Source organism: Pogoniulus pusillus, chromosome 16, assembly GCF_015220805.1.
Source record: "Pogoniulus pusillus isolate bPogPus1 chromosome 16, bPogPus1.pri, whole genome shotgun sequence".
Taxonomy (NCBI): Eukaryota; Metazoa; Chordata; class Aves; order Piciformes; family Lybiidae; genus Pogoniulus; species Pogoniulus pusillus.
In genome coordinates, this window is record NC_087279.1 from 26,239,801 (window position 1) to 26,252,760 (window position 12,960).

Here is a 12,960-nt window from a genome sequence, read left to right on the forward strand (position 1 = left end):
CGTGGTGCCTCTTTACCTGAGATAGATGCTTCCCTCTGCACTCGAATCCCAACTCCCAGTTTCAGGGACGACACAAACTAGGCTCTCCGTGTCACTATTAAACGTGTGCCATCTCATGCTGAAGAAACAATGAATATAGAGAGGGGCTGGTGGGGGATGTGGTGGTTGGAGGCTGCCTGGGGTCCAGTGACCACGAAATTATAGAGTTTTCAATACATGGAGAAACCAGGAGGGGCATCAACAGAACCTCCACGCTGGACTTCCGAAGGGCAGACTTCAGCCTATTTAAGCAACTAATTCAGAAAGTTCCTTGGGAAATAGCCCTTGAAAACAAAAGGGTCCAGGAAGGTTGGACCTACTTCAAGAAAGAACTCCTGTGTGGCCGTTTGAGCTGATCCTCTAGCTCAGACATAGGGGAGAGATGAACATTCCAGGGATAGGCCACATAAGTGGCAACAATAGATAAATTAATATAATTTCATTGGAGCATCAAGAACTTAATGTCTAGAAGCACAGCTTGTTCTCCCCCTTCACCCGCTGGCTTCTGCTGCTGCAGCTTCGCCTATCTTCCCCGGCTGCTGTTTTGGCTACTGCTGCTTCTGCTGCTTCACCGCCGCTTGACCCCTCCCCATCTCCCTTAAGGTTATTGTATTGTTTTCTTTTTTTTCCCTTCCTTCCTTCTCTAGTTATTATTTCTCTTTACATTGTTATACTTATATTATAAGAAAATACAATTTCATCTTTCCCTGACTTTCAAGAAGTAGGGGGGTTTGTGTTGTGAATTTCTTCCCGGGGGAGGGATCAGCCCAAACTCGGGACATCCTGAAGGCACAGGAGCAGGCAGTGCCACTGAGCCGGAAGACGAGCCGAGGAGGGAGGCAGCCAGGCTGGATGGGCAGGGAGCTGCTGAAGGAATTAAAGATTAAAAAGAGAGTGTATCACCTTTGGAAGAGAGGGGAGGTGTCCCAGGAGAAGTTCAAGGTAGTTGCTAGGTCTTGTAGAGGAAAAATTAGAGAGGTAAAAGTCCACTTGGAGCTTAGGCTGGCCACAGCTGTCAAGGAAAATAAAAAGTGTTTCTTTAAATATATGAATGGCAAGAGAAGGGCCAAGGACAAGCTCCAGTCCTTGTTAGATAGAGAGGGGAACATAGTGACAAAGGATGAGGAAAAGGCAGAGGTGCTTAACACCTTCTTTGCCTCAATCTTCACTAGTGGGACAGGTTGTCTCCAGGACAGCTGGACTCCTGAAGTGGTGGATGGAGTCAGGGACCAGTACAGTCCCCCTGTAATCCATGAGGAAGCAGTAAGGGATCTGCTGCGTCATTTGGATCCTCACAAGTCCATGGGACCGGATGGAATCCACCCTAGGGTGCTGAGAGAGCTGGCAGCTGAGCTGGCCAAGCCACTCTCCATCATTTATCAGCAGTCCTGGCTCACTGGAGAGGTCCCTGAAGACTGGAAGCTGGCCAATGTGATACCTATTCACAAGAAGGGTCGTAAGGAGGAGACAGAAAACTACAGCCCTGTGAGCCTGACCTCAGTGCCAGGCAAGGTGATGGAACAGGTCATCTTGGGTGCCATCACACAGCACCTACAGGATGGCCAAGGGATCAGGCCCAGCCAGCATGGGTTTAGGAAGGGCAGGTCCTGTCTCACCAACCTGATCTCCTTTTATGATCAGGTTCTCTGCCTGGTGAATGTGGGGCAGGCTGTGGATGTAGTCTACTTGGACTTCAGCAAAGCCTTTGACACTGTCTGCCACAAGAAGCTCCTGGCCAAGCTGGCAGCTCACGGTTTGGACAGATTCACTCTGTGCTGGATCAAGAACTGGCTGGATGGCAGAGCCCAGAGAGTGGTGGTGAATGGTGCCACATCCAGTTGGCAGCTGTCACTGGTGGTGTTCCCCAAGGATCAGTGCTGGGCCCAGTCCTGTTCAATATCTTTATTGATGATCTGGACGAGGGCATTGATTCCAGCATCAGTAAGTTTGCAGATGACACCAAGCTAGGAGCAGGTGTTGATCTGTTGGAAGGTAGGAGAGCCCTGCAGAGGGACCTGGACAGGCTGGATGGGTGGGCAGAGGCCAATGGGATGAGATTGAACAAGGCCAAGTGCAGGGTTCTGCACTTTGGCCACAACAACCCCAAGCAGCGCTCTAGGATGGGGACTGAGTGGCTGGAGAGCAGTCAGGAGGAAAGGGACCTGGGGGTACTGATAGACACTAGGCTGAAGATGAGCCAGCAGTGTGCCCAGGTGGCCAAGGGAGCCAATGGCATCCTGGCCTGCATCAGGAGCAGTGTGGCCAGCAGGACAAGGGAGATTATTCTTCCCCTGTACTCAGCACTGATCAAACCACACCTTGAGTACTGTGTCCAGTTCTGGGCCCCTCAATTCAAGAAGGATGTTGAGGTGCTGGAACATGTCCAGAGAAGGGCAACAAAGCTGGTGAGGGGCCTGGAGCACAAATCCTATGAGGAGAGGTTGAGGGAGCTGGGCCTGTTTAGCCTGGAGAAGAGGAGGCTCAGGGGTGATCTTATTACTGTCTACAACTACCTGAAGGGGCATTTTAGCCAGGTGGGGGGTGGCCTCTTCTCCCAGGTATCCAGCAATAGAACAAGGGGACACAGTCTCAAGTTGTGCCGGGGTAGGTATAGGCTGGATATTAGGAAGAAGTTCTTCACAGAGAGAGTGATTGGCATTGGAATGGGCTGCCCAGGGAAGTGGTGGAGGCACCGTCCCTGGGGGTCTTCAAGAAAAGACTGGATGAGGCACTTAGTGCCATGGTCTGGTTGACTGGATAGGGCTGGGTGATAGGTTGGACTGGATGATTTTGGAGGTCTCTTTCAACCTGGTTGATTCTATGATTCTATGACAGCAGTGCGACGTCTCTGCCAGATGCCCTGCCCGAGTGGTAGAGGGCGGCGCGCTGTCACACGCCTGTCATTTGCGCCACAGCTCATTTATCCCCCGTTTCAGCGGCAGAGAACCGACAGGGGCCAAGTAGCGGCGGGGCCGGTGGCGCGGAGCTGGGCCGGTGGCGCGGAGCCGGGCCGGGAGCCGCCCCGGGGCGGTGCCGCAGAGCTCTTAGGCCTGCGCGGCGGCAGCAGAGTGCTGGCGGTAGTCATGGAGGTGCAGCTGGCGCCGGTGCGGGCCTGGGATGATTTCTTTCCCGGTTCGGATCGCTTTGCCCGGCCGGACTTCAAGGACATTTCGAAATGGAACAACCGGGTGGTCAGCAACCTGCTCTACTACCAGACCAACTATCTGATAGCGGCCGCCGCCGTTGTCTCCATTGTGGGGTCAGTGCATGGGCCTCACTTTCCCTCCGGCAGTGGCGGCCGGGGAGGGGCATGGGGGGAGCAGCGGGCTCAGGGCCTAGAGGGACGCTAGGCTCTGGGGCGGCACCGTTCCCCGACTGGTACAAGCTGCGTCTCTCCCGGTGTCTCGGGAAAGGCTTCGGCCTGGGCCGGGGCGCTGCACTGCCCGGGGGTGGGTCCGGGGTGTACGAAAAGTGCTTTCTTTGCTATCCCTGAAACCTGATTTACCTGGTGTCGTGTTAGAAATGAAGGCTTGGCTAGAACCTCTCATGTTGGGGAGCGGGCGGTATTAGTACAGCAGTGATGTTAATTATTTGTTTATTAGTGGGGATCTAACAGATCTGAAGGCTCCCTCTTGTCTTCCCTTTCCACGCTCATCAAGACCCTTGCCCAAGGAGAGGGGCTTCAAACACCCATGTTGTCATGAGGCATTCTGTGCCCGGCAGCAGGTGTTGGGTTTTTGTTGCGATGTCGCTGTTCTGAAACACTGGGCTGCATCCTGCGTAGCCATCCGTGCCTCTGTGCTGAGCCTGTCCAGTGTGACTGCTCAAGCTGAGAAAAGCTTCACAAAGAACTGGAAATAAAAGGGATACATTCTGCTCTCTGTTAGAGTTCTAAGCTTATATCCAGGGAACAGAGCAAGCCTTTCTTATTTCTGAGATGGCTCATACTGAAAAATCCTTAATATAAAATAAATAAGGCACCTATTAATTCCATTCTGATGGACAGGATTGAGAGCTTTGAGGTAGGATCATCTGCTAGTATGACAGCCTATCAGGCCCAGCTTCCTTGAAGAGAACTGGGAAATAAGGTTGTAGTAATTTTCTGAATCAAAGCTTGTGGAACATTTCTATGAGTATTGCTCTAGAGTCTTGGGTTAGAATGCTTCTAAGCAAGACATGTCACAGAGGCTGATGACTGAGATTTTTAATACAGAAACTGGACTACTCCACTCTTCACAAGAAACTGCACAAATGCTTACATTGGAGAACTGCCTAGCCACTAGGCCAGAGTAATTTTGACTGAAGAGCACCTTATCTTGTACGTTACAGAGGCTGAAAATTATTCCCCTAAATCTATTACTTATTTAGTTAAGTAGTGGGCATCTTGTAAGTGCTTCTAAAACTGTTGAGCCAGCTGTTGAGTTGGTGAAGCAGCTCCTCTGGGCTGAAGGGAGCTGTGGCCTGTGCTCTGCAAAAGGAGGAACTGAGAACCCTACTTTTCACTTCTTGATGCAAAGGTTTGTCACAGCAGTGTAAGCTATCTCCATTTTGGTAGGGATAGGTTGCAGTCACCTAAACTGGTAAAATGAGATTTCCATGGTCTTGTTGTTCCTGGCCTGAATTTCAATGTTCATCTGTCTTTGTTTAGCAGCGCGATGATGTAGCCAGCTCTCAACCAGCAGGTAAATTGCAGGGGCCCTGGAAATCAGAGCAGCTCTTCTAACTAAGAAGGTGGGGGAAAAACTGAACAGTTATGAGATCTCTGGTTGAAAAACTGGGATGGTAGCATCTTTTACTCAGACTTCCTAAGTTCTCTTTTTGGACTCTGATACGTTTTCTTCAGATCAAAGGTGTTATATCTCCTGCTTAAGCCTCACTATTTTGTGAAGGTGGAGGACAAGAGTGACAGAAGATATGGAGATTAACAGCAAAGCTGCAACTCGAGTATCCTCATATTGAGCAGTCACTCTGAATTGAGAACTTTGGAGCAAGGAAGACCTGGAGTTAGGATATCAATTGCAAAATATTTTTTATTGCGTGTCTTCAATCCATTGGTGTGTGATGAATCTGAATCTTCTAATACTGAAGTAAAAAAAGGATAAGAGAAGAACTGAAAGGAAATAGGATAACACTTTAACAGAGAAAAGCTATCCATCCGTTTTATTAAAAATATTTTTTGCTTGACCAGACTGTGGCTTGGAAGAAAGGTAAAGAAAGTTCTCACGATAAATTTAGCTTGATGACTGTGTTGCTTCCTTGCTCTTTGTTCTGTGATGGGCAGGAATGCCCAAGTGATAAATGATGAATCATGGCTTTTTAGGAACTCCAGGTCAGTGTACAGGCCTAGAAGCAGGATTACTGAAGCTGCTAATGTAGTGGTCTTCCTGTGATCAAAACTAAACTTAGCCCAGCTTCACCTGTTCTAAACCCATGTAATGATATATAGACATACCTGTAACACAGAGGTGACATTTTTCAGCTATTGTTACACTTGGTGTGATGGTACTGGGCTGATGTGAAAATTATAGCCTGAAGCTTTCTTGATACAAGAATTGCAGTTCTTACTGCTGCAGCTTCAGTTTGTTGTCTCTTGCACAACAAAGTTGACCTCTCTATCCTTTTACTCTCTCTCTACAAAGTATGGAATAACCTTAACACGAGTTTAGTGGAAATGTAGCTGTCTCAGCTGCGTCATCTGCATGCCTTTCTTCCTCCATTTGCCTTGTCTTATAGCTACCGTTACATGTAAATGATGTACTGTGGTTGGCAACCATGAAGATTTTACTTTCAGCTTACAGGAGGTGTAGGCAGGAAATAAACTGATGAACAAGAAACCAAAACCACAGAATTAGTGCCACTCTTCTAAGACAGGCTGGTATCAGCAGCCCTGTATCCTCTACCCTCCACAACCTGCACATTCTTTAAGAGTGAATCAGGACAAATGTGCTACCCCTTCCGCTGATGACTCTGTTGCAGTAGACTGCTGATATGAATCCAGATATTTACTAAATCAAATGATGTCTTTTCTCTCTGTTTATAAAAATTGGGCTGCCCATTCTTACTCTGATTCCAGGGCCCCATCACTGCTAGTGCTCTACAGATCTTTATTAAAATCAGTGCCTCCCACAGCAGCTTGCAACTCCTCTCAAACAATGTTTGGTTAGTAAGTAGAACTTCTCTGTGCTTTCACGTCTTCCAACAAGGCTTCTCTGTCTTGCAGTGCAAACTTAACTACTTGTTTCAGTGTAATTTCTTCTAGGCTTCTGTTGCCATGTATTTACTAAAAATTAGTTTCTAAATTTGCCAGTATTGAGAGGCATGCTGGTTTTCAGGGCAATGCATCTAAGTCTTCACACTCCTCTGGAACAGTATCTTGCCTGCAGTTCAGCATCTCTTTCCTTTGCCGATTCTTTTATAATGTATCTACTGTCCATCTGTACAACCTCTGGCAGTTTACAAGTGTGTGTCTGTTTTTCTTTTTTTGACTCCACCAGACCACTCCCTTAGCTGACATGCTTCTAGTAATTCCCTTTTGAAAGAGAAGACTCTAGAGCAGCAAAATGCTTGACATCTCTAATGCCTCATTAAAGATTAAGCAAGCAAAACATTACTTTAAAGTATGTGTAACATAATATTAGTACACAAGTTCATAAAGGTCTGGCAGTTCTGCAGAAGGGAATGTCTTGTTTTTTCAGAGCAATGTAAGAAGACATGGGGGGAGAGAAAGGGCAGAACTTTAAAATATACTTCAGTGCTTCATTTGTATTAATACAAGTGCTCAAACCTGCCCACTGCTTGGAACATGATGGAGCAAAAGGCCTTCTGTGAAAGGGTCTTTCATGCTTGTTTGATGTAGTGGCCTGAGCTGTTATAAGTAAAAGGATATTCTCGATGTCTGCAAGTATGCTTCTCAGTGCCTTATTTCAGACTTGCCTGGTCACATGCCAAAGAAACAGATGTGATGTCAACTGCTGAATAATCACCCCGAGACAGTTATCTAAAATGTAGATTAAGGATGGAGCTAGCTTGCTTTTGCTTTCTCTGTGGCCTGTCCTATTTCTGGGCTTATGCTGCAGGAGGCTTCTTGTCTTGCATAAAGGATGTGTCTTGCCTGTATCTGTGTACCTCCAAGTATTTGCTCACCTCTCCTTCTGTAAGGCTGTGCATTGGTGTGCAGATGTGAAAACCTGACAGGAAGAGGTGATGTGGTTAAGTTGCCAAAAGCATAGCTCTTTAGGCTTTACTGCACCTAGGTGGAAAATCTAACTTGTCTTGTGTTGCATGTAGGGATGAGTCTAGAAACAGTAAAAGTATCTCATCTTAATCCAGTTTTGCTGGTCAGAGGTAGCTTTCAATACTTCTTCCTGCACAACCGCCCCTGCCAGCTGCAAGTAACTGCTGTTTATTGATACTACTTATGCAAACAATGTCCTATGGTGCTGCTTGGCAGAGGACACTGCCTGTGTCCCTCAGCCAAGCAGGTTTCTTTTGTTTTTCCATCTCTTTACTTTCTGTGAAAGCAAATGCCAAAGAAACCTGGTCTCTGATGGGCAGCAGGAGCACAACTGGAAGTTTCCCTGCCATGTTGCTGACAGGTTACAGGTTTTTCTTGTCATTTTGTCCCAGCTGCGCCGGATGTCACAGCATCCTAGCAGGGTTGTAGCATGTCCACTACAGAGAGCAGTGCAGCAGATTATCCAGCTACCATGCTGAGCTCTTGGTTGCTAGCACCCCTCAAATTCTACTTAGTCCTGCAATACTTGCTCCTTTTGCTACTGTGAAAATTGGTGGCTTTCTTCAGCCCTAAAAGAGCTTTTCCTACTCTAAATCATCTGAGCAGTGTGAACTCAAATTACTGCACCATTGCTGTCCCAATAGTTTTGTGTATTACGTTTTTAGTATCTGAGCAGTCTCATAAATACCTGCTAAAGGGAATTATATTTAGAAGGTATCTTGTAACACACTTAATAGCTGGTCACTTACCTTGTCTTTGCAGCTCTGAAGACTTCCAGCCTTCTTGTCTGAACATTAGTTTGGCACAATGTGTTCTACTATCTATAAATAAGCTAGTGTTGGTGGTTCAATTGTAAGGTGACTTCTACGGCTGTTATACAGCTCTTGTTTCCCCAGATACTAGTGTTCCAAAACAGCTTCTCCATGTTTTTTCCTTTCCAGTCTTTAGATATTTTGTTATTGAGAACAGTGTGCAAACAGATCTGAGTGAAACTAGGTAATGGAGGCCTGCCTTCCTGAGAAATGTCATTGCTGGAGAAGAGGTTTTTATATACATATTTCTAGGAGAATCTCAGTGCTATGAATTACACTGTGGGCAAGGCAAGTAATAAAGGGGAGCTTGTCATGTGACATCTAGTACTGTAATCAACAGTATTGAAGCTCATAAACACATGGCTGATAATTTGAATACCAAGTTTCAGTGACAACTGCTGTCCCCATCTATTTTCATGTGGCTCTGAATGACTTCATTTGATACTTGGGTTCAGTTTCCTTGTACATGTTGGAATGCAGCCCACTTCAGAAAATATGTAATTCAAATTATTTTCTCCATGGAGATGTGATCTTACAGATGCATTCTTCTTTTTTTTCATATAATTTACAGCCAGTCAGTTAAACAGAACCTGGGTAATGCCAGAAAGAAGTGTGGAGCAGAGAAGTGTCTTCCCTATAAATAGAGGGAGTGCTCTTCACCGCTGGTTTCTGAAGTCGTAATGAAAGTAGGAGGACAAGGAAGATAGATAAAGTTCTGAGAGTAATTAAAAGACACCTGAAAAATGTAGAGTGGAGCTCTGCCTATTCCTTCACTGCACAAAGGATTTTTGGAACAAGAAATTGATTGCTGTGAGCTGACTAAGTTTGGCCACTTCTGCCCCAAGCTAGCTGTGATGTGGAGGTGACTTCAACTTTGAAGAGTCTACTGTGTCCAGTAGCACGTGGATAAGCCAGGCACTGCTGTGGTCCAGTCATGAGTCACTCTCCTCTTGCTGCAGAGAAGCACAAATGAAACTGATTTCTTTCCAGAGCAATGCTATTCACTTTTTCCAGCCTGGAAACTTAAGACCAACAACTGAGAGCTAAAAATAATCTGGCTGGCTACAGGGAGCAACTCAGATGCAACAGGCAAGTCTGCCCTCTTACCATTACCAAAGAGGCCTGATAGCTGTTCAGTATGAGTAGCAGAAGCAGGTGAGGAAAGGGTCTGAATTTTAATCTCTTTCCACCTAGTTGTCCTGTCTCCTGTTAACACAACTGACTTAAAGAATCCAGAGGCAGATTCGGCTCTGAAATAATTCTTGGGCGTTTTGCCTTCTTCAGGAAAATGCTGTCTGGCACTGCAGGTGGAGTGTTGGCAGACCAGTTCAGCAACAGATTTCTTCTGCCTGTGACGGATATGAAGCACCAACCACAAACATCCTCCTTAGCAGTGGGGTGGAGGGATGAGTCATTTTGCCTTTGAGCTTTGGAACAGTAAGACTGACTGTTAAGTCTTCAAGAGGAAATCCTGACCGTGTCTGGTTTTATCAAGGCACTGTTATCCTACTGTTGTAACAGCTCAGAGCCCTCAGCTGTGTAATGAGATCAGTGCACATACAGGCAAGTAAATCAGAATGCACATGAAATCACACAAGTTATTACTATGTAAGTGAAATATAATAGAGCCTGGAGTTATCTGTGAATACTTGGGGAAAGTGGTTTGAGCAGGTGATGTTCTTGCTCTGGCCCAAAATAGGAATTGCTGTTTATAGACTAAAGCTAATCCACTTGGTTGCTCAGTTTGCTTGGTAACTCTGCTAACAATAATAGAACACAAACCTCACTAATGAATCTCTTGTCAGGCCTGGCTCTTCTTGCAAGATCTTTATGCCATACTCGGTTCCTTCTGACTCTGAGGCATGCTTGCTTGGGACTGGGCCTCCATCTGTTGTGCTGATGGTGGGAAGCTCCTTCTGCAGAATCACAAAATAATTTTGTGTGCACATAAGCCAATAAGAAAGCTTTTTTCAGAAACATGAAACAGTGATATAACTTCCTTTACTCAACATTCCCCTACTTTTCCCATTTTGCTGTTGACAACCTAGTTCATCTGAAGGCTTAGGCTGAGCCTGCCTTTGGTTGTGGGCAGGGAGAAGATCAATCCCTTGGGCAACTGACTGTTGGCTTCATCTGCTGCCAGGATTGCACGGGCAGGATAGGTACTGGTGGTAAGCACTTCAATCAATGAGGTGCTGCAGGAAGGGAACATAAAGCAATAAGTGTAACTGAATGAGTAACCCTTACCAGTGAGTTCAGATTGATTTTTAGACAGAAGCTAAATAAAGACTAAGATTGATAAGGGTGTTGACAGCAAGAACTGAATTCTTAATGTGTTATGTCCCTAGTAACAAGTTATCAGTGAGCTATATGTTTGCTCTATAAGCATAAGTTGTAAAGACTCTGAAAGAGAACACTCTTTCTTCTCTCTAGGTTTCTGAGTCCCCTGAACATGCTTATTGGTGGTACTGTGGTGGTGCTGGTGTTCATGGGGTTTGTCTGGGTATCGCACAACAAGGATATACTCCGCAGAATGAAGAAGCAGTACCCAACCACGTTTGTAGTGGTCATTATGATCTCCAGCTACTTCCTGATCTACTATCTGGGAGATGTCATGGTCTTCATGTTTGGGATCACGCTTCCTCTCCTCTGTAAGTATTTGTCCTCTTCTCTGGAGGGCTAAGGACACATGACTTGAGCTTTCTCAAGGAAGTTTGCAAAGTCGAAACTGGCTGTTGTCTATATTTAGACTATCCAAATGCAGAATTGCAGGGGAGGGGACACAAAACAGCATGAGCTGTCTTCAGTGCTGTTGTTAAATGGGTGCTTACTTAAACAGTCATTGAGACTTCAGCTTGGGCATTAACAAATAACAGGTGTGTTTCTGTCCTGCAGTGATGTTTGTCCATGCTTCCCTGAGACTCCGAAACATAAAAAACAAGCTGGAGAACAAGATGGAAGGAATAGGCTTGAAGAAGACCCCAATGGGCATCATACTGGATGCTCTAGAACAGCAAGAGGATAGTATCAATAAACTGGCTGATTACATATCCAAAGTGAAGGAGTAAGCATCTGCAACATGGCATTTTTACCAGTGCAAGAGTGTAGTTGCTATTTACTATTCAAGCTTGCTTTCAGATTGTGTACAAAACATGAAATGTGCGTGGTACAGATTTAATAGTTGCAGAATACAGGTACCCCAGGCTCTTCAGGGCTCCTCTAAGAACCATAGGAGCAGCAACTTTTTTCTATTGTATAGCAAAATGTTCTGGTGTTTACACAAGTACATAATAACTTAAATGTGTTTGCTTGTCTCTTCTTCTGGGGGGAGAGGTAGGAGGAAGAGATATGGAATGCAGTCTCTCAAACTGTGTTGTGGGAAATTTGTCTGTTAGAAGTAACACCCATTTCATCTCAGTTCTACAAGATGGCAGTTCAACCAGGTTATACTGAGTAGCACCTTCAGGGTGGCAATGGTTAGAGTGAGCTGGAATGCATAAAGAGTCTTTTGCATCCCCCAAGTTCTTCACTTGAGTAGTCCATGTTGAGACCACATTCCTAGCTTAACTAGCAAGCAGTAGAACTGTACAATGTTTGTGATGGATATGGTTACTGTCCTCGCCTCACATTCCTCCTTTAGCAGCTGAGAAAAAGTCTAAACAGACCTAAGCATGCAGAATATGCATGACACTTGTGCTGCTATCAGTTTGAGTAGAATGCACCTTTGATTGCTCCAAAATCTTGATCTATAGAAAGTGCTCCTCTCTGCAGGAGAGCTATACTTACTTGCAGGTCAGCTGAACTATGGCAAATCATGGGGAAAAAAGAATATTTGCAGAGAGAAATCTATCTCATCCAACCTCTTTCTACCCTATTAGTGTATTTTTAATGCTGTTACTTTAGGGCTTGCCTTGTTCTGCTGTAGTCTGTATAAGCTGTTTGTAGATGGAGTGTATGAGTTCTCAAGCATGGGTCACCTTTTTCTTTCTTCAGCAGAATACAAAGCTATAAGTAAAACATGCATCTCACTGACTCTGTGCTTCTGATACTCTTCAAAAGAATAAACTGGATTTCAGGATTACAAGTAAAAGCAATAAATGTCAGGATACAGTTTTTCAAAACCCATTCCAAATTAATGAAGCTGTTTGTCTGTAACAACTCCTGGAAGGGGTGGTGGGGATTTTTCTATGCAGGTATTTTAACTTAACTGCCACCTCTGATGGACTTTACAAACACTAGGGTGGGAAAGGTTGTCCAGTTGACACTCCATTTAAAATATTCTTGCATTTCTCTTTTCTGATAAAGTAATCTTAAAAAAAAAAAATCAAGTATCCTTCAAGTTGAAGCTTTTCTGTAACTTAGCATTCTGTTTTGATAATGAACTGTGTAGAAATCTGAAAATGTCATTCCATCTAAGTGTTGAAGTGATCAGTATTTATTGAGAATGTCTGTATATTCCAGTTGAAGAGTCAATGGCCTGTTCCTCAATTGTAGCGCATGGTCTTTATTTCCTCTCTTAAAGAACATAGTAACCTAAGATGTCATCTTTACTGTAGAATTTTGAAAAGCTACACAGTTATGAAGAAAAATAAATTCGAATGGTGATTACAGAGTGCATTTATTTCAGTCTGGGAACAGTGGTTGTAAATTTCAGCTTGTCCCTGTCTGTGGTTGATGGAAGTGATCAGAGTGGTGGTGGGAGATCTGCTGTCCTTCTGCGGCTTGTACCACAAGCCCGTGCTTGTGGCTAAGCTGCTGGCTTTTGAATTCTCTGTGTATTAACTTTGTTCAGGCACGAGTAACTTCTGAGCTCTGGGAATGTCATGGCCTTCCTCTTGCATCGTCACAAAGGCTTCTTTGCAGAGGTGGAGTACT

General features: G+C 45.1%; 1 protein-coding gene across 1 annotated transcript; it reads left to right on the top strand.

Annotated features, from left to right (window-relative positions):
- The first annotated feature begins 2,961 nt into the window (after window positions 1–2,961).
- On the top strand, window positions 2,962–12,693 carry ARL6IP5 (ADP ribosylation factor like GTPase 6 interacting protein 5). Its single transcript, XM_064157071.1, has 3 exons — window positions 2,962–3,298; window positions 10,519–10,736; window positions 10,981–12,693. Exons 1-3 carry the CDS (start codon window positions 3,123–3,125, stop codon window positions 11,151–11,153), a joined length of 567 nt encoding a protein of 188 aa, XP_064013141.1. The 5' UTR covers window positions 2,962–3,122; the 3' UTR covers window positions 11,154–12,693.
- The last annotated feature ends 267 nt before the right edge of the window (window positions 12,694–12,960 follow it).

Coding starts and splice junctions, on each gene's coding strand:
- ARL6IP5 (XM_064157071.1), top strand. CDS start 3,123: ATGGAGGTGCAGCTGGCGCCGGTGCGGGCCTGGGATGATTTCTTTCCC. Junction 3,299..10,518: donor GCCGTTGTCTCCATTGTGGG/GTCAGTGCATGG, acceptor TCTTCTCTCTAG/GTTTCTGAGTCCCCTGAACA. Junction 10,737..10,980: donor GATCACGCTTCCTCTCCTCT/GTAAGTATTTGT, acceptor TCTGTCCTGCAG/TGATGTTTGTCCATGCTTCC.